We start from the raw sequence: 24,451 nt of genomic DNA, 5'->3' as shown, positions 1-24,451 counted from the left end.
TTTTCCATAGGCGTTGACTGCGTGCAGGTGTTTTTTTTTATTATTATTATAATTAGGTATTCCGTAATGTTGCACACTAATGTTAACCACATTATCAAAATGTGTCACTGGTATTCATCTCACCATATCATTGTCCTTTTCCCCGGTGTTCTAGGTTAATGAGAATGTTAGTTTTCTTTGTCAACACTGTGCACATTGCATGACATTAAATGACTCTCATGTGGCTCTGAGCTCTAGGATTGAAAAGTCCAAATGCCACCTGATGAACTTCATCTTATTTATTTGATCCAACAGACGCCACGCTCCTGTGATGACTACTGTAGTGAATTCATACATTGTAAAAGCTTGTGGAATCGCTTTCACCATTATTACACTTACGGCACCTCCCCGTCCTGTCAGCAGTGGAAAGAGGACTATCGTAACTGCAAAGAATGGGAGAAACGCAGAAGTGCAGAGGCCAAGGTACAGTTCCGTCTGTTTAGGGAGAGGGTATATGAGCACTTGGGATGAGGTGATCTTGAAATGAAATCATAGAGTTGATATTCATCTATTTACAGGAAGCCCTTGTAAAGAGTGAGCGGTGCAGACTGGAAGAGCAGAGACAGTTCACTCCAGTGTGGAATCTGAGGCAAGACCCTCCAAGAGACTGGCACCTTCCCCTAAACCAGGAGAGGCCTCAGGACTCGTGAACTGTCTCCCACAGCCAGCGGTCTGCTTTACCATGGTGGACGTTAAAAAGCCAATGAAGACTACAGTTGTTTGACTGTTAAGGCACTCAAAAGGAAAAGAAGTCACTGGCTGATCATTCATTGCCACCTTTTTTCTTACCAGCTGTGTGAGAACACACGTGTATCACGTAGTTGTGGCACTAGCCACTGAAATATGAGTGAATGGACTGAGTTGAAATGAGTATGTTTATGCTGTGTTGGCAGTTGAAGGGATGAAATTCATAATGATACCAAATTGTTTTTATTAATATGGTTGTATAAAAATGAAAGTGGGCTGCTTTTTTCACGTCTTTTGAAAAGTAGGAAGGAAATGAAGCAACCATGGCAAAAATGCTGTGTGCATTGTCTTCTTTGATGACTGTACATGTCCGGAATTTGAGCAAAGTCTGCACTCTTGTTCAAAATTCAATTATTATACAAAATGTTTTTATTGAGTTATTTATCAACATTCTACACAGACATTTGAATATGGAAATAAAGCAATGCAGAAATTCCATGCGTCAGTGGAAATGTAAAATTAACTTCTACTGATGATGGTTTAAAAAAAAAAAAAATGTGTCAAATATTCTCTATACTGTTGCATCTTAGCTTTAATAATATCATACAGGCACACACATCGGTGACAGCGAACAAATGGTAGAACAGGAAGTCATTGTCCATCACTGCGTATAAACTTTGGTTATGTTGTTGTATTTCCCATCTGGAGCCTCATAGGTCACGTTAGGGGGTGTGTATGTGGGTCCTTCATAAGTGAACGGAAGTAGACAGGGATCTGGCTTGAGTGCTGCCTCATACAGCTCCTCAGACTCTAACTTCAGTTCTTCCAGTGCCTCCCTCTGGGCTTCCAATGCATGTTCAATAGCCTTTGCTTCAGCCATATGCTGCTTCTGCAAAGACAATTACAAGACGTCAGTGGTAAACACGATGCAAATAAACAGAAAACTCAATGTAACTATAGAGTGCATAATATGTAATTATGGAGAGTGCTGGGCCTCAGCCAATGGAAAGCATATTTATTCCCAGTTGATCTAAAATGATAAAGGAAATGGTCACCTGTTTGTATATGGACCATTCTTTCAAAAGCAAGGCTCGACGCTCACTCTCTTCAAATAGCAGCTGCGGTGCAGAACGTTGCCTTTGGAGGAAAAATCAAACAACAATTTAAAACACTGAGATTTATTTTTTGCTTCAGAATTTTTTTGTTTTCCCTGATTTTGGAGATATCTTAGACTTTCTAAAAAAAAAAAAAAGAGTAAAGTATAAAGAAGCATCAGATGCAAAAGCAGGGTTAACAATGTGAACAATCTAAAAAAGTATTATAATTGTGGAACAATGTTGATCCTCAGCTCAAAGAACATGTCCTGACACTCGGTGACCAAGCTCTGGAAGAATCATTGTGTAACATACATCACACTAGTTAAGACACTTGTGTACGTTTATAATAAAATGACTGTGCCGAACATGCAGAATGAGCTTTACCTTGTTTCATCTAGGCTTTTAGCTGATGTAATGTAGTCTTCTATTGGGATGAGCTCAGGTGGAACCTTTTCCAGCTTCTTCAACTTCTTTTTCAGCCTCTCTCTCAGCATCTGTTCCCTCCTTGGGTCGACTTTCTTCTTCTTTTTCGGCTCCGCTCTAAAAAAAAAAAAAAACAGAAATTGTGTTGAGTTAAATGTGATGATTAGTTAACACAATTGAAATATATATTTTCAAATGTGTGCGATGCATTCATAATAAAGCACTACTTTGTCTTTTTGGCTTAAAGGTAAAAAGCAATGGACTGTATACTAAGCTTGGTCTATCGATACAAAATAAAGTATATAAATAAATCTGTAAGTTACCAAATCACTGACAGCAATTGTATATTTTGTTTTTTCTTTTGCAAGACTGTATTTATTTTTACGTTGAGGATTAGTTTTAGCTTTTCTCAGCCAAATTTTGAAATTAATTTTATAATTTTAGACTGTTGAACAATGGACATACTTGCACAATTCAGGATTAAAAAGAGAGGAAGAAAAAAAAAAAACACATTAAAGGCCATTGCTGTACCTTAAGGGAGCAGACGTCTTCAGTGTCATCACCTGTGCTGCAAACCATGGGCTTGGTGCAACATGGTGATGTTCTCCAAACCCGAGGCTGCAAAACAACACATGATAGATAGGCTGAATCAACATGAGCTGCTAAAAGTCTTATTCGACCACAATATCAATTCAATATCATCTGCAACCTTAACGGATAACCTTAGCTTCGCTAGCCATAGTTACGTATCACCTTCTGAGATCCCCTTTAGTTCCGAGAAGACTCACCTAGACGGAGCAGTGTTTCGGGATAAAACTCTGCAGAGACAACGAGATAAAGACACAGACATGTTTCCGCTGGGCTTTGTTTCACACTGAAGTCATAATCTGTTCCACAATGTCACAAATGTGGACAGGAGTCCCCGTGCTTGATTGACAGTACCAGGCGTGGCGCACACCGATGACGTTGTACATTTCCATTCAACACTTTCAAATATTTTAATCTGTTTACAAATTTCTTATTGAACTTCAGAATTTGTAAGCGCAATGATTTTGAATTCAATTTTAACTCAACAATGTTCAAAAAATTTTTTTATCAACAATGTTTTAATATTTTGTTTGGAGGTAGTAGGGCTCACTGTGTCGAATGTACGCCGATAGCTAAAAGACTATGGTCGCGTTATTTCCTTGCAGAGACCTTTCAAAGCGAGATTGTTCACTGACAAGTGAGCCCTCTGTCATTTGCACCAGCCTCCCGACCCGATCGGAAAATGGTCTAAATTGTCAAAATCTTGAAAAGTAGAAATTAAACTTTAATTGTTTTAGAACATAGCCTTTAAAAAAAAAAGTAATTGGACGCTCGGTTTCCCACTTATGTAATCAGGAATACCTAAAATCGGCTGCTGCGTCTGTCGCATGCCAATACTTTATCCGTAGCTGCCAGTGTCATATCTTGTTTATATATGTTTTCTAATATTTGGAGGAAAGGTTAGGTTGCAGTTGTGTCATCTGCTCACCGTGGATAGATTTGTGCCCATAACGTCCCATTTAAAAAGTTACAGGCTTGCTGGAAGGGCATCATGGCACTCCTCAGAGGTAACGTTAAATAAAGACCTTTTTAGTCCAGTGGGAAGCTGCAAAGAAACTAATTCGGGCGTTTAACATCGAGGTGCTTCTTCGAACTACTTGAAGGTTTTTTTAAACAAAGAACAGAACAGAGTACTGTAAAAACAGCCAAACTGTAATGTTTGCTACGGTTTAAAAAAAAGAAAAAAAAAGAAAAGAAAAGGGAATTGTCTCATTGCAACTGGAAGAGATACGTCGGGTTGTATATAGGGTTGTATTCAACACTGGTGACCTGTACTGCATGTCTACCAGCAATTGGCTACAACCCCCTCTCATGTCTATGAAAACGCTGCGCAACATTGACGTCTTCTCTCTGAGGAAACAGAAGAGATTTATTGTTTATCTTTCCAGCTGTTGCTGTTTAGCCATTGTTTTTAAGATAATGATTACACTCCACTAAGCACAACTCGGAATGCCAAACAATATGCCATTATAACACAATCAAAACGAATTGTTAACTTAACCTTCAAGGCAACAACACCTGAAGGATAATTAACAAGATGTCTGTTTACTGGGGATTCTCTTCGGGAAAACGACCTCTGTGTAACTTCCAGCTCGGTGTCAAGTCCTTGTTGCTGTATTGAAGTGCTCTGTTTCTCCGCAGGTGTATTTATTGTTGCTGCCAAGCGCACTCCATTCGGTACTTATGGTGGCGTTTTGAGGGATCATAGTGCCACAGACCTGGCTGAGCATGCAGCCAAAGCTGCCCTCGCTGCAGGGGGTGTCGCACCCGAGCTTGTCAACAGTGTTATCTTTGGAAATGTCATGCAGGTAAAAATGAATGAATAAATAAATAAATAAATGAAACAATAATTATAAATGCATTTCTTGCTACATCATCTATAATGTCTTGTATTTTTTATTTTTTTTTTACCCTGAATGGAAGAGCTCAGCCGACGCGCCCTACATCGCCCGCCATGTGGGTCTGCGGTGTGGCGTCCCCGTCCCAGTGCCTGCGCTCACCGTCAACAGACTGTGTGGATCTGGGTTCCAGTCCATCATCAACGGCGCTCAAGTAAGCACGTCAGCAAGTGGGAAATTACATGCAGTGACCCCAGTTACTAATGATTGAGCAAAGAGTCTCACCAGCCCCTTCAAGATGTTCGAGTGTATTAATATAAATGTGGTGGAACTGGTGTTTTAAAGCTTGCGTCAAAACGTTTATAAGCTCTTCTTTTTTTTATCTTGCTCATTGACAAAAACCTGTTGCTTTATGCCTTTGCAGGAGATTTGCCTCAAGGAGTCCGAGGTGGTTCTGTGTGGCGGCTCAGAGAGCATGAGCCAGGCCCCGTACGCTGTTCGCAACATAAGATTTGGTACCAAATTTGGATTTGACCTGAAGGTATTGTCTTCTCTTTTGTAGCCACATGTTCATGGCGTGTACATTTACGTTGTGTCTGTTTTCGTCCTGCTTTTGTAAATGACAATCTTAACATGCAAGAGAGTGCAAAAGGTGCTGAGAGGTTTAATTAATGCCACTGTCCCCTACACTGAGGGTCACAGGACTGCTGGCGCCAATCCCAACAGTCTTAAGCTGAGGGCAGAGTAAACCCTGGTCAAGCTGCCACTTTGTCACAGGGTCAACACAGGGAGCCCGACCTTAACACAGGCAACAGTGCTAACCACTGCCAAGGCTAATTTTAGTTTTCTTTTATGTATCACTTCCATTGGAAAATCTATATACACCTCCATGGTGACATTGCTCTCTGATCTTATTTTTTAATTATTATAAAAAAAAGTCTTTGAAAAAATCCCTGAACTAATTCTGTAACTCCAAACATTTAACCCGCATATCAAGACCTTGCCATAAAGGAAACATAACAACATAGCGTTTGACAAAATCTCCTTCTCTCCAGCTTGAAGACACCTTGTGGGCAGGTTTGACAGACCTACATATCAAAATCCCAATGGGCATCACAGCAGAAAACCTCGCAGAGATGTACAAGATCACGCGAGAAGACTGTGACAACTATGCATATCAGACACAGCAAAGGTGGAAGGCAGGTAATGTGCGACGCCTCTTTTTTCTTTTCTTTTTTTTTTTTTTAATTTGCACCTTCAATAAATAAGCCCTCGTGCTAAAGCCCAACTTCTTTACAGCTCAAGAAGCCGGCCACTACACGGCTGAAATTGCTCCCATTGATGTGAAAGCCAGGAAGGGAAAAGTGTCCATGGCTCAGGACGAACACCCGCGTCCTCAGACCACACTGGAACAGATGGCCAAACTGCCGACAGTCTTTAAGAAGGGAGGCACCGTCACTGCTGCCAACGCCTCGGTGAGTTGACATCAGAGGTGTCGCCTCATTTTCCACTCATCAACACTTTTCCTGTTGTAATCCGCGCCAGAACAAGACGTCAAGGCGTCTGTTCTATTAGCAATAGTTTGTATGTTTTTCCGCTCCCAGTTGTGTTTTCAGAGCATCGTAGCTCTTTGTTTCCGACGGCCTCCGTCACTAATGACAAAACGCATTTTTGATCCCCAGGGTGTGTCAGACGGCGCCGCCGCTGTGATTGTGGCGAGCGAGGATGCCGTGAAAGAACACAAACTCACTCCACTGGCCAGGATCGTTGCCTATCACGTGTCAGGCTGTGACCCGAGCATTATGGGAATTGGTGAGCGACTTTTAAAGCTGGAGTTAAGTCAGTGCGGCATTTCAGTAAAAGGTCTGCTTATGTTAAGCGGTTTGGTTTTCTTAAATGCTCCTAGGTCCTGTTCCTGCAGTCACTGAAGCTCTGAAGAAAGCCGGTCTGACCATCAACGACATGGATCTCGTGGAGGTTTGTGACACGCACTGTGTTTCAAGGTTTCAAGATTTATTTGTCCCATGCATGCATGTACAGGTACAGCAGCCGTGTACGTGTACATTGTCTGAGAGAGGAGTTGAGGACTAGGCAACTGGACTTGGTTATTGATTACTGATGAACAACCAACCTAGAACCAAATCCATTTGCCAACTGCTTATCTACTTACATTCAAGCAGCATTTCATCTTCGTGGCTTGAAAACATTGCAAGACAGTCAGTGTCCATGAAGGACACCACGAAAAAGTGGCTCATTAAAGAATTACCAAAAAAAAATCCCATTTCAAAAACACTGGAACATCCATTATAGACCTCCGAATCCCGACAGCATGCCATGATTATTAGACACTGCTGTGTCAAAGTCATGATATTTAAAATTACAAGTTTAACATGTAAAGCCTTACCTTCAAGTAATAGGTAAAGCTTTGTTTTTCCCACTTTGAAAGAGAAAAAACAGAGCATAGTTCTCTTTCAGTAAATGTTCCCCACTTGACTACAAAATGTGATGCAATTTCTTTTTAGTGATTCATGCCGTTGGGTTCAGTGTTGTCAGCTCATGTTTTTTTATACATACATTTTCCAGGTGAACGAAGCGTTTGCTCCTCAGTACCTGGCTGTTGCCAAGGCTCTCGGCCTGGACCCAGAGAAGAGCAACGTCAGCGGCGGAGCTATTGCCATCGGCCATCCTCTGGGTGCCTCCGGAACACGCATCACTGCCCACCTGGTTCATGAGCTCAGGTGCCCTATACCTGGAGAATAACAGAGCAAACCTCTGCTCTGCTTGCTAAGTTGCTTTGAATAATAGCTACCGTTCATTTCAACAGGCGCCGGGGAGGAAAGTACGCCGTGGGTTCTGCCTGCATCGGCGGTGGTCAGGGCATCGCCATCATCCTGGAAAAGTGCTGAAGAAGACGAGGAAAAAAGAAACGGACGACAAATAGCAGACAGGATCAGACAAGTGAAGATCGCGCCATCTGCCTTTCCAACACACAATAAGCCTCTCATTAATATTCAGATAAGTGATTGTAGATTTTTCTTTTTCTTTAACTTGAAAAAAACATGATTGTTCTACTACTCTACTCCTGTTTTCTGTTTCAGTGTTTTTGTACAAAATAAAGATATGTTTCCTCGATGCCTTGATAGCATTAAAAAAAAATATATATATATATATATGTATTTTGTTGCATTTTGGAACATCTCCTTTTGACTGTATTTAGGCTGACCTCAACGTTAGCCACTGTGATCACTCCAGTTTCAGAAATGAAAAGTACAGTAAAATTTTGTCTGACTTGGGCTGACTTGAGCAAAAAAAAGCTTCTAAATAAATAACAAAGTGACAAGTTCCCCTTGAGTCCATTCAAGTTGTGTTTTTCTTATAAAGAAGTTTGGATGTGATGGAACAAGTAGAGATTAACCAGAACGATGCCTGATTCTTGGTTATGTATTTATTTAATATTGGCACTCTTATCCATCCATCCATATTCAATACCCACTTCTCTCGAGCTCAGGGTCAAGGGTGTCTGCTGTTTGCGATTAAAAAGTCAGCATTGCCCTCTTTCACCAAAGTGATGTATTTGTGCCAGCAACGTTGTCTATTAGTGTAGGTTTATATGTTGGCTGTTGGCCTTTGCAACAAACACTATTTCTGAATGTGTAATTAGTGGATTTTGAGCTGTTTCCATTCTGCTATGGTTCAGTTTGAATCATCTTCAGTGACTCCAGAGACTCTCATAAGATTATTTAAGACAGAGAGAGAGAGACAGAGAGAGAGAGAGAGAGAGAGAGAGAGAGAGAGAGAGAGAGAGACGAGACCCGGCTCCTTCTTGCTTTTATTTTAAAGAATCTGTTCGTTCGCAAACAACTCGAGACGGTTCAAGGATACACAGTTATAGGCTGACATTTTCTCCGAACTACAAAGACCGTCAGGTCCCTGAAGCTGTGCGTGATTACGTCAGCGCTCCAGACCCGCGTCCATATATACGTCATATGCCCGGATGTCGGTCTTTTTTTCATAGCAAAGGTAAGGCTGTCTCGCCTTCGTGTTACTGTAGAAATGAAATCTGCTTTCATCCCTGCCACAGAATAAAACTATCTGTCTCTAACTATCATTATATGGTTACGCATGTTGGGACGATGTCTAAAACGCGAGTATTACCATGATTAATCCATTGCATCCCAGTAATGACGAGTTTGTTGTACCACGAATGTCAGCATAGCTTAGCTACCCCGGCTAGCTAATGCTGCGTGTGTAAGAGCCCCGCTTTGGAGAAACAATAATTGGATTTAATTAGTCCGTCTCTCGGACATGTGAGATCAAAATCACACGAGTAGTCCTCAGTAAGACGTCACTTTTAATTGGACGTATACGGTGCTTTAGCTGATCAAAAATGGTACGGTTTCCTACCGGGTAGCTAAATGCTAATGCTAACTAACGTTACTTGTCATGTCCACACTGCGCAGTAGCTGGTTGTGGAGTCTCGTAAACTGAAATGTAATTCATTTTCAGTCTGCGTATTGTGACGTTGTCATGACATTGCAGAGGCAGTCTGTGCTTGATCGTGCAAACTAAAAAATACTAGGAGAATTTATTGTCTCAGTTGAGGAAATTCCTCGCGAAATCACGACAGATATTCCCCATAGAATTTTTTGGTGCAGCTGCTTGCAACTTGGAAAAGTTATAGTTACGGTTATTAAACGAATAAAAACTGTTGCTACCTGTGTTTTTTATTATCATTTGCTGATGTTGTCATGCTTTATTTCAGATGGCAGAGGGAGACAAGAAAGCTGCCAAGAAGAAGCATGGGAGCCGGAACCCGGTCTTGGCCCGGGGCATCGGCCGCTACTCCCGTTCTGCTATGTACGCCCGTAGAGCCATGTACAAGCGAAAGACTAAGACCACTGAGACTAAGGTAAGGGTTTCATGGTCATTAACAACTATGGCACACTATCCTGTTGGATGCATTCCGTTACATATGACAGTCATTGTCTGTGTAGGGGTTCAGTTTTTTTGCATAGCAGAGAGTGAAGGTTGAGAACCTGCGGCATTTTGATCACTCAATTGGAGTTGAATCTGAACCTCAACTCAAATCTTTCAATGACTACGTGTTCTTACTTTTGTACTTGTTGTGTTTTTGTCTAAGGTTGAGAAAAAGATTAAGGTGAGACCCAAGGCAACAGTTGTCAAGACTGTTGGAGGAGACAAGAACGGAGGCACGCGTGTCGTCAAGCTGCGCAAGATGGTAATTATTTTTTTAAGTCTATGAATGCAGGTGACCCCTGTCATTTCTGCTGTTGCAAGACGATAAATGTGTGTGCTCCTCCTGCAGCCCCGCTATTACCCCACGGAGGATGTTCCCCGCAAACTGAAGAATCATGGAAAGAAGCCCTTCAGCCAGCACAAGAGGAACCTGCGCTCCTCCATCACCCCTGGGACGGTGCTCATCCTGCTCACTGGTCGCCACCGCGGGAAGGTGAGAGCCAGTCACAAATGCTTGTTTACAAGTGTGCACATCCTCTGGGCCAAACAGGAGTTGCAAGCACTGCTCTCTCAAACATGTTAATTATAATGCACTTCATTTTCTGTTTGTAAAAAAATACATGAAACCGATAAAAAGTAATCACAAATTAAATCACAATTGCAATATTGAGGAACAAAAATCGCAATTGGATTATTTTCCATAATCGTTCAGGCCAAGTTGGGGGGGGGATTTTTGAGTTTTGTCTCAAGCTGGGTTGATCTGGTGGCAAATTCATAGTTATCTGCAATGGACTTATTGAACTGTTTGCAGTTTGTCGCTCAGAGACACAATGTAAGACACAACCAAATGCGTGACTCTATAGACTTGTGAAAATAAAAACTAACAGTGGATCATTAATGCACTGCACATGCTGCTGACTGGAAAATAGCAGGTTGGGAGTGTTAAGATGATGCTAACCTGGAGAGGTACCTGAACAACATTAACATAATGCACTCAGACTTCAAGTCGAGTTTATGGTTTCTTTAGTTTGTGCCAAATCATCTTCAAATGCACTTGCTTGGACCCTCAAAGAGCTCAGACATACAAATTTTACTCCTACTAAAGGTTTGGGCACTTGGGTTGAGTGACAAGCAGCCCCCCCCCCACCTCTCCCACCCCCACCCCTTGGCTGTGCTTTCATTAGCCATGTACATGACTAAAACCTGCAAGAAATGTTAGTTTGATGGTTGCATCAGTGGAACCATTTTTTTTTTTTAAACTATACCATACCGTCATTCTTCCCTTGTATGTGTCCCCTTAAAATTGAAAGCTCAATAGCTCAATTGTTAATGCTGCTCACCATGGAGCTGTGCAGTCACAGAAAAGCAGAGCTTTGAGAGATTGGTTGGCGCATCCTTGTTGTGCTGGAAAATAACAAGTGAGCTGGCTGCATCACTACAATCACACCCTCAGCAACACCACATTGTTCCTCCCTCCCACTCAAATGGTACATGGGCAAGTTATGGAAGCCTGAGTGTGCCCACACACACTTGGAGCAGGAGCTGACCTAAATTTCTCAGCTGTGAAACTGGCAGGAGCGCCATCAGTTTGACGGGGAGCTTGTCCTGTTGTTTGAATCTGTCCGTGTCAAAGCTTGGAAGAGGATTCGGTAATTTGTCCTCATGAAGCTGTTTTTGGTCTCGCTGAGCTTATTACTTGGGTTGTCTTACTCAGCTTGTGTGTTCAGGTTTCCATTAAATATTTATTGTGGTTGACAGTTAAGCTGGTAGCTTGACTTTCCTTGTATTCAAATGATGTGCTAAAGCACCTCTTCTTCCCCCCCCGTCTTTAGCGCGTGGTGTTCCTGAAGCAGCTCTCCACTGGTCTCCTGCTTGTCACTGGTAAGAATCACTCATTTAATCAACTGCTGCAAAACCATTCAGACTTAATATTGTCGTTTGTGACCTGGTGTTTTTAACATGCATTTTCTTTTTTCCAAAATTAGGCCCCCTTGCTTTGAACAGAGTTCCTCTGCGTCGGGCTCACCAGAAGTTTGTCATTGCCACAAACACCAAAATCGACATTTCTGGCATGAAGGTCCCCAAAAGTCTGAACGACGCCTACTTCAAGAAGAAGAAGCTGAGGAGGCCTCGTCACCAGGAGGGAGAGATCTTTGATACAGAAAAAGAGGTAAACAGTCCGTCTTCTCTTGAAATGCAATTGGACCCCTCCCCCTCCCTTTGGAGCAGCGTGGGTGGTGTCCCATATTAATTTGTGTCTGACCTCCTGTATTTTCCTTTATCCATCTGCAGAAGTACCAGCTGACCGAGCAGAGGAAGAAGGACCAGAAAGCTGTGGACGCTCAGCTCCTGCCGCTCATCAAGAAAACACCTCAGATGAAAGGCTACCTGCGCTCCACCTTCTGCCTGTCCAACGGTGTTTTCCCACACAAGCTGGTTTTCTAAATGTGCTCAATAAACAGTTCTACCAATATTCTGCCCGCTTGTTTGTGCTTTCATGGTTGACGCACATTCACTTCTTTGGTCAATCCCAATTTTTCCATACTGAAGTTCCGCTCTTCTGGTTCACCTGGAACTTGAATGCAAGTCAGGAGCAGTTTAGAATCCTAAAAATTGAATTTTATGTATTGGTGCATTGGTATCAAGCGCGATTTAATCAGAAGAAATGCCAGTGTTGTGGCACAGCGTCACAGTAACTGACTCGTCATCGCGTTGCCCGAGGTGACACTGCGTGTTGTTCTGAGTGTATGTTGACTAAATGTATTCTTGAGGCATTCGTCATGCTTGTTACATTTGCCGTGAATGCGCCTTCAGAACAGTTCCGTGCAAGCCTTCCATGTCCATGTACACTGAATATGCATCATGTCAGTATTCAGTAATCTCTTGAGTCAGTTTGGCACTCATGCCTCATCGTCCTGGGACCGCACTCAAACTGATAATTAAAAGGAAACATGAGGTGCGTTAACATGCTGTTCAGCTCTTTAATCACAGTGCACTGAGCTTTAGGCCAGGTGAGCAATATTCACCCTTATCTACTGGAAATGTTAAGGTGGAACATCACGACGGGGATTAAAGTTTTCACCTTGCTATCTTAACTTGGAAGAGGCACTTCAGGGTAAGTGGTATGTAGAGAGTGCCCTTGGAAAGTAAACATCAGCTCCAAAGTACAATGAAGAGAATACAAGCAGAGAGACCGATTAAAGGCTAGGCTTTAATTAAAAAAATGACATGTCTAATGTAACAACAAAAATAAATACAACTGTTTCTTTTTTTTCTTTTTTTTTTTTAAACATGGCCACGTTTTGTGTTATCCTCAAAATCAATAGTAGAAAGCAGCACAGAAAAAAGGCAGAGGCCCCTTGCCAAAGGAATGATTGGGTGCCTTTGTCGAGTCAGTCAGTACTGTGTGTATGGTCAAATCATGTTGGGTGAAATGTGTTCCTTTCAGCCAGACTTGAAGAGCAGAATGGCCACCTGGCCCAGGTAGAAGTAGATGAAATGCTTGGTCTCGTGAGTCACGTAGCTGCCGAAGTTTCTCCCGACGATGCAGTGCCAGGTCGGGTTGTACTTCTTGTCAAATTCCTGTGGAGGACACAAACATGTTTGGTATTCATGTTCACAGCCTGACATAGTATCTTGGAAGACAATTAAAAAATAAATCAAAAAAAAAATTCAGTTGCTATGAATTACAAGAACATCAAGGCAGTGGCAGGAATACACGCTACTCTAATGAGGAAAGCACAGGGTGACTCGAGTGTCGCAGGGGTCCAAAACGTTTGTTCTGACGTTGACATTGCTATCGCGTCTAAAACTGCAGTTGCACCGCATGCATACAAATATTCAATTGTAAACTTGTGTTGAGCACGTGTGGAATTTAGTGGGTGGAGTAGAGGGGAAATAAGCGCTGTGCATTCTTGGACGTAGTTCTCTAAAAACCCAACAAAATCATGGCACTCGGTCGACGCGCCGCTTGTGTCCACACCGAGCAGTTTCCTTAGAAACAGTGGAAACAATTGCGAACAGCAGACTGGGTGTGTGTGTGTGTGAGCGATGAGTGCACTGGGAGGGCTGCTGGGAAGAGGAAAACGCTTTTCCAAGACCAACTCCCCGCCCCCGACACACACACACACACACACACACACACACACACACACACACACACACACACACACACACACACACACACACACACACACACACACACACACGGCCTGATCTCAGGATGCGTCGTTCACCTTCTTGATGAACGCAGCGATGTCTTTCTCGATGTTGTACTTCTCCAGAGCCTGTGTGGCGCACTCCACGGCGTCCTGCTGCATGTCCTCCGACATGTCGGCGTTCTTGATCACTGCCTTCCTGTCAGACATGGTTGCTCTGGCGAGGAACACACACACACACACACACACACACACACACACACACACACACACACACACACACACACACACACACACACACACACACACACACACACACACACACACACCGGTGGATTCATTAGCTGCATCGGCAAAACACCACAATTGCAATCGACTCTTGACCGCCTGCCTCCCCCCTTCGGCCATACCAACAGCGAACCCCACCGCTGATATCGATTCGACGGCATCGTCACTTTCATGGAAAGCATAAAAAAGCGCACCGGGAGACAATTAAAATACAAATAAAATAATAAAAATTACATTTTTATTTATTTTTTTATTTTTTTTAAATGAACTGATGGGGACGAGGCCGTCATTACGTCATTACAGGGACATAATCGGAATTAGCCATTTCTCTATGTGTTGCATAACAACTTCCATGAGCTGCAAGCTCGCTAGATGCGCGCTTTGCGGTGATATGGATACGCAACGCATCTTGGCTGTGGCAGAGACTCCAATTTGACCGAGAATGCGCGCCGCGAAATGTAATACCGTAAAAAAAAAAAAAAACAACAAAAAAAAAAAACAACAACCTACAAACATATTACTAAATAGAGCTTCGACGGGGTGCAAAAGCAATCGAAGATTTTTTTTTATTTTTTTTTTAAACGCGCGCGATAACGAAACGGCGCTGATATACACTGCCCACAGCACACAAAAAAATTGGTTTACCAACAGAGGTGATGTAAGCGAATTTGCGGAACAACCCGACACCACATGTATAATCAATGACGATACGCTGTTGATTCATTAGCAAGCGCGATAACTAGCCACTCATTCATACGTACTTGAAATGCCCCATCGGTCGAGAATGAGCGTATTTTAAGTCTGACGTCTACAAATGCGTACGAAACAGTGTTGTTGTTTGTTTTTTTTGACGGCGTATTCGAGAATATCAACTCACCTCGCAGCTTCCCGTTAGCGTTTTATCTCGCTTTAAAAAACAAACTACCGAACGACAGCGCCAACTCCCGCGGAGTGCTTCACATGAAAGTAATTGGGCATAAGAACAGACTGCAGCTCTAATGTGGCTTTCATCTCCTCCTATTCGCCAGGCTGACGGCACGGCGAGCTGCGATTGGTTCGCTTTGCCCAGTCTTTCCGGTGTTTCTGTCCGCATTTTATTTCAGACCAACATGCTTTGCGCGACGACCGTCACCAGGGCAACCATTGTAAATAACTTTCTCGTGACATGCGCACCTGAGAGTACTCAGGTCTGGGAGAAAGCTGGAGAGGGGCCAGCGGAGGTGGCTCGGGCATCTGTTTCGGATGCCTCCTGGACGCCTCCCTTGGAGAGAAGAAGAAGAAGAAGAAGAAGAAGAAGATTTTTTTTGATTATTGAAAAATAACATTTATTTGCCGCTCTCATTTACATTCAATCAATCAAACTAAATAAATAAATAAATAAATAATTTTCTTGTTTTTTACACAAGCACGTCGCTAAAAAATAGTTCCCCCTCTGTCACTGCACTGTTAAAAGTCCACATGTCACAGAAAAGCTCCAAGTCCCCTGCCCTCCTGTAAAACATGAAGAAGAAGAAGAAGAAGAAGAAGAAGAAGAAGAAGAAGAAGAAGAAGAAGAAGAAGAAGAAGAAGAAGAAGAAGAAGAAGAAGAAGACTTTCAACAGAGGCCTTACATTTTACAGACTTGTTTAGTTTTTTTGTTGTTGTTTATACGCACATTTTTGTTTGTATGGTTAAAACACATTTCTACTTGGGACACCCTTTTAAATATTTTGGTAATTGATGTAAAATCATAATTTAAAATATAATATTGAACACATTTACTGTTCTAATAATTCAAATCACATCAACACATTGTGTTAAGATAATGACGGACCTCTGATTATTTTCATCCAAATGAAAAGCGCCTTTTAATTGCTTTTCCCTTGAGTTGACTCTTTATTAATGGGTACAACATGCATCTTGTTACTTTTACTAAAATTGGATTCAACAGTAAAATCAGACAATTCTTTTAAACCACTCCTCTATTTTATTTAAGACAAACACTTAAAAGAAAAGCCACTTCCAATTCCTTTCCCCTATATTTAAATAGTTTTTGAAATAGCATACACAATTCCTAAACAAGTCTAAGCTCGACGCGGTTACGAGTCAAAAGGGGTAGAAAATAACGTTTTTAAGTTACCTTTTAAAAATTACTTGATCTACTGCTCTGAAATGCCCCCTCGAGAGGAACAGTGTAGATCAATACTGTCATCATTTTCATACAAGCATGAGGATCCAACAAATCAAGAAATGTAACAGTCAAATATAGGTACAAGAATTAAGTAGTTTCTCTTGATTAAACAGGATTGTTTTGTTCAAAATAAGTGTACAAGAACAGAAATACAAATTCATTCTCTCGGAAAAACCTAAAAGCAATTGTTTGAACTGTAAATGATACTGTTGTGAATTTTTTTTTTTTTTTAACAATGATGTCTTGTCTGCATGCACAACAAGTCCACACCCACAACCTCATAATAATTTAAGGCAAAGTTAAAGCATATCACTGAAGATAAGCAAATGATAAAGCTGAAGACAGCAAATACTGATTTATCCTCCCTTTCTCCTGTATCAAATAATAAAGTATGACAAAGAAAACTGTTCCACATAATCTGAATCACTTTGAACTGCCACAAATAATTAAAAAAGGTAAAAAAAAAACAAAAACAAAACAACAACAACAACATAGTAATTCAACCCTCGGAATTGGGGGACAAAAAAAGAAACCCGGTTACCGACTTTCGTTGTCTTGTCGGTAAAGATGGCTGAATGTCCCACGTGACTAATATGCAGATCACTACACATTCCTGTGTAATTAACAGCAGTACTTTATACAGTACTTTATTGGCTACGGTCTTTTGGCTCCCTGTATTTGTACTCAATGTAGTCAAAGATGTCTCTCTCGCTGTCCACCAGCATGGGCTCCCCTGCCACACCTACAACAGACACACAAGCAGCTGGTGTGAATAACCAGTGGGACAAATCATCTGTTTGTGACCGACAACAGCAGACGACGCTGCGTGGAGTTCATGTTCATGGTTGCTCACCAGTGACGCCTATTGGTCGGATGGTGTACTCGTTGAGAGTGAAGCCCTTCTCCAGAGCGTGAGCTCTCATGTTTTTATTGAAGATGTCGCTGCCGGTGAAATACAGAACACCACAGTAGTACTGGTCTTTGGGGATGAGCCTAGAAGAAGAAATAAAGGAAAGACACCGTCAAAAAGAAAAACATTCCTATTTATCTTATGGCAACACGGTTATGGCAGAAAATAAGATTTCACCCCCCCGCCCCCTGTAGTTATGATTTGTTCAACACAGTTTTAGCAACACAATTATGGATTTTCTTTTAAATTGAGTCTTTAAATTAGATTTCCGTAGTGTTACAAAAAAAAAAATACTAACACTTGGCTTTTGTTTTAAATGTCTTAGATGAATGGTAATCACCTGGAATTATTTTCTCATCTATTTACTGCAGTCGAGAAAACCGTGCAAAACATTTCTCCCGAATGTACGGAGGATGCAGCTGTCTAAACTGGCATGAAATGGTGCCATTAACACCGAGTGTTCAGCCAAAATATCTGTGGTAGCACACTCATGTGAGCACAAACATGGCCAACCAGAATGTGACAACAGCAAGTGCCTGTATGTTGAAATGTTTGAGAGGATTTCTTACTTTTTGTGTGCAAGCAAAAGTTTGAAATAACTTTTGTCCCTGTCTGAAGTAACTTGTGCACGGCAACTTTCAAGAAACACAATAAAAACCTGCTCTGCTGTGTCGTGGCCCTGCGCAGCTCACACATACTCACATGAAGTCATGAAAAACAGTGTTAACGCCGAGTTCCCAGATCAAGCAGGACTTTTTGTTTTGTTTTGTAACAGGTGTCCATAGCTACAGCAAATGCACTGCAGGTTGGGTAAAATGTTTCTATTTTTAAGATGGGTATGTGGATTAGAACATTTTAAAATAGCCTCCATCAACAGAGTGATGAGTTGCAAATGGGGGAAAATACACATTTTATCAGGATTATCACTCTGTAGCTACAACATGAGAACAACATAAATCTAGGCACCTGATATCAATACGCCTGTGACAATTTTCCTCCTCATCTTCATCACTTGCTTGCAACTGGCAGACGCCCTAAGGAAACAAGATCCAATAGGTCATCGCAGTCAAGCACATCACGAGTTTCGTACAGGTAGGAACCAAAAAGACAGTGGAAGCTTACAAAACAGAAGGCACCAAACAAAAGACTGTTTCATCCGACTGTAGAAACTATTTCTTTCATCCAACTTAGTTTTTAGCACTTAAGAAAAATAAACAGAGAGCAGAACCCAACATAAATGGGCCGGCAGCGTTTGCAATCACAAGACTGAAAATGAACAGCAGAGAAAATAAAAAACATTTCTAACCATGAACTTTGTGTCCCCTTTGGACAGGGTCTCAGTGATAAACCCAATAGACTCCAAATGGTCAACCACTGCATGGAGAAGCTTGGGCTGTTAAGGCAAAAATAAAACACAATCAAATACATTATTGTGTGTGTGTGTCTATTAACTTTTCAATGCAAAACTAGTCAAATAAATAAAATCTAAAGAAGAAGCTAACTTCACAGAAACACAACACAGGACTTTTGCAAAACCAACTCATAAAGTGATACCTGCTTCTCAGTCTCAGAGGTGTAGCTGGGGTGGGTCAGCAATATATCAATATCACCACTCGACGCAGCACCTGACAAATTAATAGCGTGGAGTTCCAGACTTAAAACTACAATCAGCTGAACATCATTAATAATAAAGTTGGAGAGAAAAACAAACCTCTTCTGTAGCTTCCACAGATTGTACCAATGTATTCTTCTTCAACCTGCTCCAACTCTCCGTGGATGAGACTCTAAATGAGAGGAAATGGCTTAAGAACTTGCACCAAGATACAGACATGACCCAAAATACCAACTCCTTTTGAGGTGAGAAAAAATGTAAATGCTTAATCACCTCCATCTTTTCCATTTCAGCTCGTGGAATCCTCTTCTCAAATTCCTCAAAGTACCTATAAACAGCAAAAATACCAGATTAATGAAAATCAGCCACTTTGAGAAACTTAATCACATACATACACATAGACACACAAATAAAATCACTCAAGCCAACTTACTTAAGTCCAATCTGCTGATGATGGTTCAACTTATCCTCAATCTTTTTTAGATCTAAAACAAAAGAAAGTAAAACAACGCTGCTTATTTAACCTAAAATAATTCATTATTGTGCATAAGTGTCTTGCAAAAGAAGAACAGCATTAATCAGACCGTCTAATGTCTTCACCCCTTCCTCAAAAAACTTTCTGGCAGCAGCAGGCCTAAAGTCAAGAGAGAGAGAGAGTTTTTTTTTTATATATATATAATTACAGTCAATCTACGTGATGAAACATACACAGATTACGTTGCAATATTGAAATACTCACCCAATACCAGTAACTCTGGTAAGTAAATTGATGGAAGTGCTGGTGTCATCATTTCGAATCTAAAATTTAGAAAAAGCATGTTATTTAGTGTTTTGTCTTTAACAACTAAGATGAATCAGTCATTAAATACAATTGATTTACCTTTTCCAATTTCCGTAGTTTGCCAGTTTGTAGAAACTCGTCAATCTTTTCTGCTATTTTAGCTCCAACACCATCCTGTCAAAAGAGGAAAGGAAGGCTGAGGTGAATTTCAAGTTAATCAGCATGCCAGCTTCATGCGAAAAACTAATTTCGAAGCACAAACCAGTTTCTTTGCCTCTTCACCGTTTTTAATCTTGCTTGGGTATTTTGAAATAGTAGATGCAGCTTTCCTACAAGAAGCAAAGACAAACAAAACGCATTTACTGTATAAATAATGCCACATAAAACACAAATTAGGCATAGATCAACGTGGGTGGTGAAAGACACCATTCATTTTGGTATATATTCGCAGCCCCATTATTTAAACAAAGATCCGTCTCTCGCCTTCTGACGCTTACCTATAAGCGTTATACTTGTGTATTGCCCTGTTGACGTTTTTCTCGTAGTTAGCCAGCTCTGGAAAAAGAATGAAAGTTTGCATTTATGACAAATATTTGCCCATTTTGGCGTTCCTTAAAGTCCCAGGGACAAAAGCGGCAGGGTCAGCTGCAGTGAGTCTGAAAGTATCTACACATCACAAGCACATCAAGTACGATATTGTAAACATCATTTCACACAAGAAAAACAGCACACGTTCAACTGCATTTATTTAGCAAACTTCAACTACTGGAGAGAAGGACTACTGTGACATTATATTTAAATGCCCTAAGTTGTGATGCTAGCTGTTGTTAGCTACTCCATTGAAACCCCTAATTTGTGATCACGTACCGACAAGAAAGTCTGTTATTCCCTCGTTCGGGGATTCCTGGGGCGCCTTTCTTTTGCTCATGGCTGCCTTGGTAAACACTAAACTTTGCACAAGATATTTAAACGGCCTTGTAAGCACAGAAAGCGTTAGACGATCCTGATGACTGCTAGCGCCGATGCTAACATAGACTAGCCCTGAACAATGAATAGAACCAGTAGACGTAAAGGGGGAGGGGTGAGGCGGGTCCGTCTTCTTCTACTTCTTCTTCCTGGCAGTCGTCGGTGTTTCGGTGGCGTATTACTGCCCCCCTACGTCCAGATATGCATATATACATTTAAAAATGTGGACTTTCACAGCGATAAAATGTTGAAGCAATTTTCCCGCCCAAATCTATCATTTGGTTTGTTAGTGCTATTTCTTGTTTTCTTTCACAATTTTACCATAATGGTCAGGAAATATTATGGCGTACGTGACTGTTTTAATTTATGCTGCTTTATTATTATTTCGTCCCCATTCTATGTCATATTGACTAACAAGTAGCTGCTGGTGGGGTGCTTGTGAATAGCCATAATCAGCTCCTCCTTAGAGGGAGGGCCAGGTTTGATTAATCCTGTCATCATTTCACATTGTTGCAAGAACACTTGGATTGACATATCTGATTTTAGGATACGTCTTTTTGGATTATTTTTAATTGATTATACATTAAACTATTAGATTATACTTCTGTTTTCTGCAGAAGGAATGCCAAACACTGGAGCCATGAGTACAAGAATTGACCCAATTAACAGTGCGTCAAAAAAATGTTAAAACAAATTAATAGATCAATTCCACTGTACACAATGAGAACACAACACCCCATCAACTGAAATATATGTTCACAATTAGGTATCCCAAGAGACCCAAAATTCAGTACATTTTAAGTTCTCAAAATATTTTTATTTTATAGTAAAATATGAGTACTTCATTCAATAAAAAAACATCCAAAATATTGACAAAAAGGATTACGCTACAGTGAAGGGCATTGAAGCAGCAGTAATTCAGCACATCTTCTATTTCATTGGCTAATTGTTAGCTTTGATTATCTTATTCTATAGTGACATTATATATATATTTAAAAAATAACAACAAACACACAGCTTAGTAAATACAATGGCAGTATAAAAACAAAACATTGTACGGAAACTGCAGCTGTTCCCATGGGTTAAGAATCTATCTTTACATAAACTTTGTCCCTGGAGAATATTTTAATGGCCTCCTCTATTTCAGAGAGCCTATATTCAAGATGAGCACGGCGCGAACGAACACTAAGATTGTCAGCCTTGAGTGGGAGGGAGAGCAGCTCAGTCACCAGGGAACGATGCGCTGAGAGAAACAATCAGAAACAACATAATCAGAATTTAGCGAAAGGCAACTATTCACGCATTTCATGTGGGTCTATTCATTGAATAATATTATCAATAAAGTGTGGGCAGAAACAAAGAGCAACGTACTTTCTTTGAGGGAATTGAGTGTCTCCTGTCTCTCTCTCTCAGACATCAACGTGTGACCAGCTGGGGCTGCCGGATCAGGGGCGTTTCTCCTCCTCTCTTCTTTCTCTTTATTCCACTGCTTTTTCCTTTCTTCTAGACTGAATGTTAAGATAATGTAAATGAGCAACAGCAGAAAATGTATCAACATTTTTCATTTACACACAAGTGTCTAACTCACTGCTAAAGTATTGATGGGTGAGATGAGACAATATACAGAAAATCATGAATCTTTTTCATCGTAGGTTATTGCAAGTATGAAAACACGCAAAGGAAAAAAACCCTGACAAAACATTATTTATCTTATTCTGCACTGCGTGAACTTGTTTTACAAGAGCATACATAAAACAGTAAACAAACATGGACTGTTTTTTAAGTGCAGAGCAAATACAGTGTGAAGATACTCACTATCGAGGCACCTGTCCCTTGACTGCACTGGGTATTGTTTTTTCCCTGAGGTCTGTCAGTGACTGAGATCGACGAAGCTCTGTTCTTCCTGCAGCCCGGGCATTATGTTTTATGAAGTCTATCGAATGGCCTTGCACCTTTTAACAGCACCCAAATATGACAATATGTAAATTAAATACAGATGGTGTTTATGAAGCTACATTCCAATGTGGACAAAATGCAAAGCAACCTCTTGAATACAGTGAAACATTTGAACATGAAAGATTAATTTGCTGATCTTACTTGCAAGTTGTGGTCACCAGAAGCTGCACAGTGCAAGGCTTCAGAAGAACTGAAGTGTGGCCTCGAGGGTGCAGAAGATCCACCTTTGGTGTGAGCCTTAAGAAAGTTTTGGCACTGTGGTTTAGCAGCTGGACTAGAAGCCTGCGTTAAAGATTGGATTGAGAGAGTTTTAGGAAACATACATTTACACTTCAAGGATTTCACCTTCTGGAGACATGTTTCCTCACTTGAAGCTGGACCATGAATCTGGATGGAACATTCTGGTATTTGGAAGAGGTCCAAAGACCTTTGACAGGAAGTGGTCGCGAATGTGCTTTCACAGCTTCTTGCTCTTTGCAACGTCTCTGGATCTCCCTGAGCCGTCTTACATTTTGTTTACCAAAGTCATGCACCTGTTGCTCTAAGGTGTTAAGAAGAGGAACAACATTTTCAAAATCAATTTTAAAATGTAAAAGTTTTTTAACAATATAGTCGGCACACATAATGGTAACAGTGACAGACAGGGAAATTTGCAGATTTGAAACATGAATTGTACCTACTCTGATGTGGAGCAGGAGTCAGACAGATAGTTTCCAGTTTCAGAAGATCTCCCACAACACCTCTCTGGCCTCTTTCCAGAATATGTTTGGCATTGTGGCCTATACGGGGACGCTGTGCTGGGGTACGAGCACTGTAGCATTCTGGGTACAAGACAGGATCTGGAGCAACAGGTCCTGACAACAGGCCCAAAGTCCCGTCAAGGTTTCCTTCTAACCGGCCACGAGCTGAAGAAGAGAAACTAAATATGAGTGTTCCCAATGTTCAAATCCTCAATATTTATCATCATTTAAAATTGGAATAATCCTGATTTGAAACTACACAAAAAAAACAACAGTACATGAAAACAATTAACTACTAGTTGTAACACAGAATAAAAATTTGAGCTTCTAACCTGAAGAAGGTCTCTTGTAGTACTTTGGAAACAGAGACATATCAGAGGGTATTGGTCCAGATATTGATGAGGGACCCTCACACATCTGAAAAAAATAAAAATAAAAATCAGAAGATTGAATATAAATATTTTTGGGTAGGTGGGGTTAGAGGTATACAATTTTAGTCAGCCAAAGTCAGGCTTAGGTCATTTTATTTTTATTTATGTATTTATTTATGTATTTATTTATTTTAAATTATAGATATTTACAGCACCTATAAGCAAAATCCTAGTCCTCCAAGTTTATAACACAATCATAAATTCAGCAAGAATACAGTAATGTTGACGTCAGATGGAAACAAAAATAAGCTTTACCACTCATATAATAATAAAGCTGCTTTGAGCGCCCTTATCTGCAGCGCTAGCTATTAAATTTAGCACAATCCAGCGACACGGTCTGACAGCTACTTCCTTATAATAAACAATATAAACACGATAAAAAATGTTTTAAAGATAACGTCGTCAAATACATGAAATCGGTGAGGTAACCGCAGTCTCTCCTTTACCGTCAAAATCCACTTGTTTATTAGCTCGGGGTTTTATCCATTCAGAGCAGTGACGCCAAAGTATCAACGCTCCTCTCGATACTGTTCACCATGGCAACGGCGCATGCGTACACAAAAGGAGACCAAACCAACGTCACGTTGAAGCGAAAGCGTCTTCCTACAGAACGGTCTAATTGGACTGTGAGTTATGATTAGTACAGAGATAGATTTAAAAACATTTTAAAAGAGTTATCAGTTAACAGTGTTATGTCACAAAGTACGATTGCCATTTGTAAAAATAATAAACTATTTGGATATACAGCATATAAAAAAATACGCAAGCCACTTCTATGGCTCTGTCTCTCA

General features: G+C 40.9%; 6 protein-coding genes and 1 long non-coding RNA gene across 7 annotated transcripts; 3 read left to right on the top strand and 4 right to left on the bottom strand.

Moving 5' to 3' along the window:
* Positions 1-687: 687 nt before the first annotated feature.
* LOC142893066 (uncharacterized) lies at positions 688-1,222 on the top strand. Its single transcript, XR_012927639.1, has 2 exons — positions 688-862; positions 933-1,222. It is a non-coding gene; the product is annotated as an uncharacterized LOC142893066 (long non-coding RNA).
* On the bottom strand, positions 1,133-3,207 carry mrpl40 (mitochondrial ribosomal protein L40). Its single transcript, XM_076033309.1, has 5 exons — positions 3,035-3,207; positions 2,778-2,864; positions 2,208-2,363; positions 1,782-1,863; positions 1,133-1,615 (listed from the first exon to the last, which is right to left on the bottom strand). The coding sequence occupies exons 1-5, from the start codon at positions 3,094-3,096 to the stop codon at positions 1,388-1,390; spliced, it is 615 nt and encodes a 204-aa protein (XP_075889424.1). The 5' UTR covers positions 3,097-3,207; the 3' UTR covers positions 1,133-1,387.
* A 360-nt stretch (positions 3,208-3,567) lies between these two features.
* acaa2 (acetyl-CoA acyltransferase 2) lies at positions 3,568-8,016 on the top strand. The gene is made up of 10 exons (XM_076033305.1): positions 3,568-3,841; positions 4,476-4,642; positions 4,758-4,886; positions 5,097-5,213; positions 5,728-5,875; positions 5,972-6,147; positions 6,355-6,484; positions 6,579-6,649; positions 7,256-7,410; positions 7,497-8,016. Exons 1-10 carry the CDS (start codon positions 3,826-3,828, stop codon positions 7,576-7,578), a joined length of 1,191 nt encoding a protein of 396 aa, XP_075889420.1. The 5' UTR covers positions 3,568-3,825; the 3' UTR covers positions 7,579-8,016.
* A 1,397-nt stretch (positions 8,017-9,413) lies between these two features.
* Positions 9,414-12,127, top strand: rpl6 (ribosomal protein L6). Its single transcript, XM_076033300.1, has 6 exons — positions 9,414-9,581; positions 9,813-9,911; positions 9,999-10,142; positions 11,482-11,530; positions 11,635-11,819; positions 11,942-12,127. Exons 1-6 carry the CDS (start codon positions 9,435-9,437, stop codon positions 12,092-12,094), a joined length of 777 nt encoding a protein of 258 aa, XP_075889415.1. The 5' UTR covers positions 9,414-9,434; the 3' UTR covers positions 12,095-12,127.
* A 713-nt stretch (positions 12,128-12,840) lies between these two features.
* On the bottom strand, positions 12,841-15,129 carry dynll1 (dynein, light chain, LC8-type 1). The gene is made up of 3 exons (XM_076033301.1): positions 14,972-15,129; positions 13,885-14,023; positions 12,841-13,231 (listed from the first exon to the last, which is right to left on the bottom strand). The coding sequence occupies exons 2-3, from the start codon at positions 14,014-14,016 to the stop codon at positions 13,094-13,096; spliced, it is 270 nt and encodes an 89-aa protein (XP_075889416.1). The 5' UTR covers positions 14,017-14,023; positions 14,972-15,129; the 3' UTR covers positions 12,841-13,093.
* A 908-nt stretch (positions 15,130-16,037) lies between these two features.
* On the bottom strand, positions 16,038-20,636 carry polb (polymerase (DNA directed), beta). The gene is made up of 14 exons (XM_076033295.1): positions 20,435-20,636; positions 20,065-20,122; positions 19,830-19,896; positions 19,667-19,741; positions 19,526-19,584; positions 19,371-19,420; positions 19,220-19,271; positions 19,060-19,114; positions 18,886-18,958; positions 18,729-18,799; positions 18,481-18,567; positions 18,141-18,208; positions 17,118-17,257; positions 16,038-17,006 (listed from the first exon to the last, which is right to left on the bottom strand). The coding sequence occupies exons 1-14, from the start codon at positions 20,493-20,495 to the stop codon at positions 16,912-16,914; spliced, it is 1,011 nt and encodes a 336-aa protein (XP_075889410.1). The 5' UTR covers positions 20,496-20,636; the 3' UTR covers positions 16,038-16,911.
* Positions 20,637-21,028: 392 nt separating this feature from the next.
* On the bottom strand, positions 21,029-24,242 carry enkd1 (enkurin domain containing 1). The gene is made up of 8 exons (XM_076033294.1): positions 24,107-24,242; positions 23,562-23,646; positions 23,170-23,394; positions 22,858-23,030; positions 22,631-22,771; positions 22,349-22,485; positions 21,905-22,041; positions 21,029-21,776 (listed from the first exon to the last, which is right to left on the bottom strand). The coding sequence occupies exons 2-8, from the start codon at positions 23,644-23,646 to the stop codon at positions 21,616-21,618; spliced, it is 1,059 nt and encodes a 352-aa protein (XP_075889409.1). The 5' UTR covers positions 24,107-24,242; the 3' UTR covers positions 21,029-21,615.
* Between the last annotated feature and the right edge of the window lie 209 nt (positions 24,243-24,451).

The sequence above is a fragment of the Nelusetta ayraudi genome, unplaced genomic scaffold, assembly GCF_046127955.1.
Source record: "Nelusetta ayraudi isolate G7.1 ecotype Tasmania unplaced genomic scaffold, CSIRO-AGI_Nayr_v1 ptg000041l, whole genome shotgun sequence".
Classification (NCBI taxonomy): domain Eukaryota; kingdom Metazoa; phylum Chordata; class Actinopteri; order Tetraodontiformes; family Monacanthidae; genus Nelusetta; species Nelusetta ayraudi.
The sequence above is the reverse complement of the archived record's forward strand: the minus strand, read 5'-3'. Positions and strand labels throughout refer to the sequence as shown.

Bases quoted from the DNA above. Each gene is read 5' to 3' on its own strand.
- dynll1 (XM_076033301.1), bottom strand. From the start codon at position 14,016: ATGTCTGACAGGAAGGCAGTGATCAAGAACGCCGACATGTCGGAGGAC. The intron at 13,232-13,884 runs GTGAACGACGCA...TGTCCTCCACAG, and splicing joins TCGCTGCGTTCATCAAGAAG to GAATTTGACAAGAAGTACAA.
- acaa2 (XM_076033305.1), top strand. The intron at 5,876-5,971 runs GTAATGTGCGAC...ACTTCTTTACAG, and splicing joins ACAGCAAAGGTGGAAGGCAG to CTCAAGAAGCCGGCCACTAC. The intron at 7,411-7,496 runs GTGCCCTATACC...TCATTTCAACAG, and splicing joins CACCTGGTTCATGAGCTCAG to GCGCCGGGGAGGAAAGTACG.
- polb (XM_076033295.1), bottom strand. From the start codon at position 20,495: ATGAGCAAAAGAAAGGCGCCCCAGGAATCCCCGAACGAGGGAATAACA. The intron at 19,897-20,064 runs GTAAGCGTCAGA...TGCTTCTTGTAG, and splicing joins CACAAGTATAACGCTTATAG to GAAAGCTGCATCTACTATTT. The intron at 17,258-18,140 runs GTGCCTAGATTT...TTCTTCTTCTAG, and splicing joins CACAGGCGTATTGATATCAG to GCTCATCCCCAAAGACCAGT.
- rpl6 (XM_076033300.1), top strand. From the start codon at position 9,435: ATGGCAGAGGGAGACAAGAAAGCTGCCAAGAAGAAGCATGGGAGCCGG. The intron at 9,912-9,998 runs GTAATTATTTTT...CTCCTCCTGCAG, and splicing joins TCGTCAAGCTGCGCAAGATG to CCCCGCTATTACCCCACGGA. The intron at 11,531-11,634 runs GTAAGAATCACT...TTCCAAAATTAG, and splicing joins TGGTCTCCTGCTTGTCACTG to GCCCCCTTGCTTTGAACAGA.
- enkd1 (XM_076033294.1), bottom strand. From the start codon at position 23,646: ATGTGTGAGGGTCCCTCATCAATATCTGGACCAATACCCTCTGATATG. The intron at 23,395-23,561 runs GTTAGAAGCTCA...TCTCTTCTTCAG, and splicing joins CTACAAGAGACCTTCTTCAG to CTCGTGGCCGGTTAGAAGGA. The intron at 23,031-23,169 runs GTAGGTACAATT...TTAACACCTTAG, and splicing joins GACTCCTGCTCCACATCAGA to AGCAACAGGTGCATGACTTT.
- mrpl40 (XM_076033309.1), bottom strand. From the start codon at position 3,096: ATGTCTGTGTCTTTATCTCGTTGTCTCTGCAGAGTTTTATCCCGAAAC. The intron at 1,864-2,207 runs GTAAAGCTCATT...TTTCCTCCAAAG, and splicing joins AAAAGCCTAGATGAAACAAG to GCAACGTTCTGCACCGCAGC. The intron at 1,616-1,781 runs GTGACCATTTCC...TTGTCTTTGCAG, and splicing joins AATGGTCCATATACAAACAG to AAGCAGCATATGGCTGAAGC.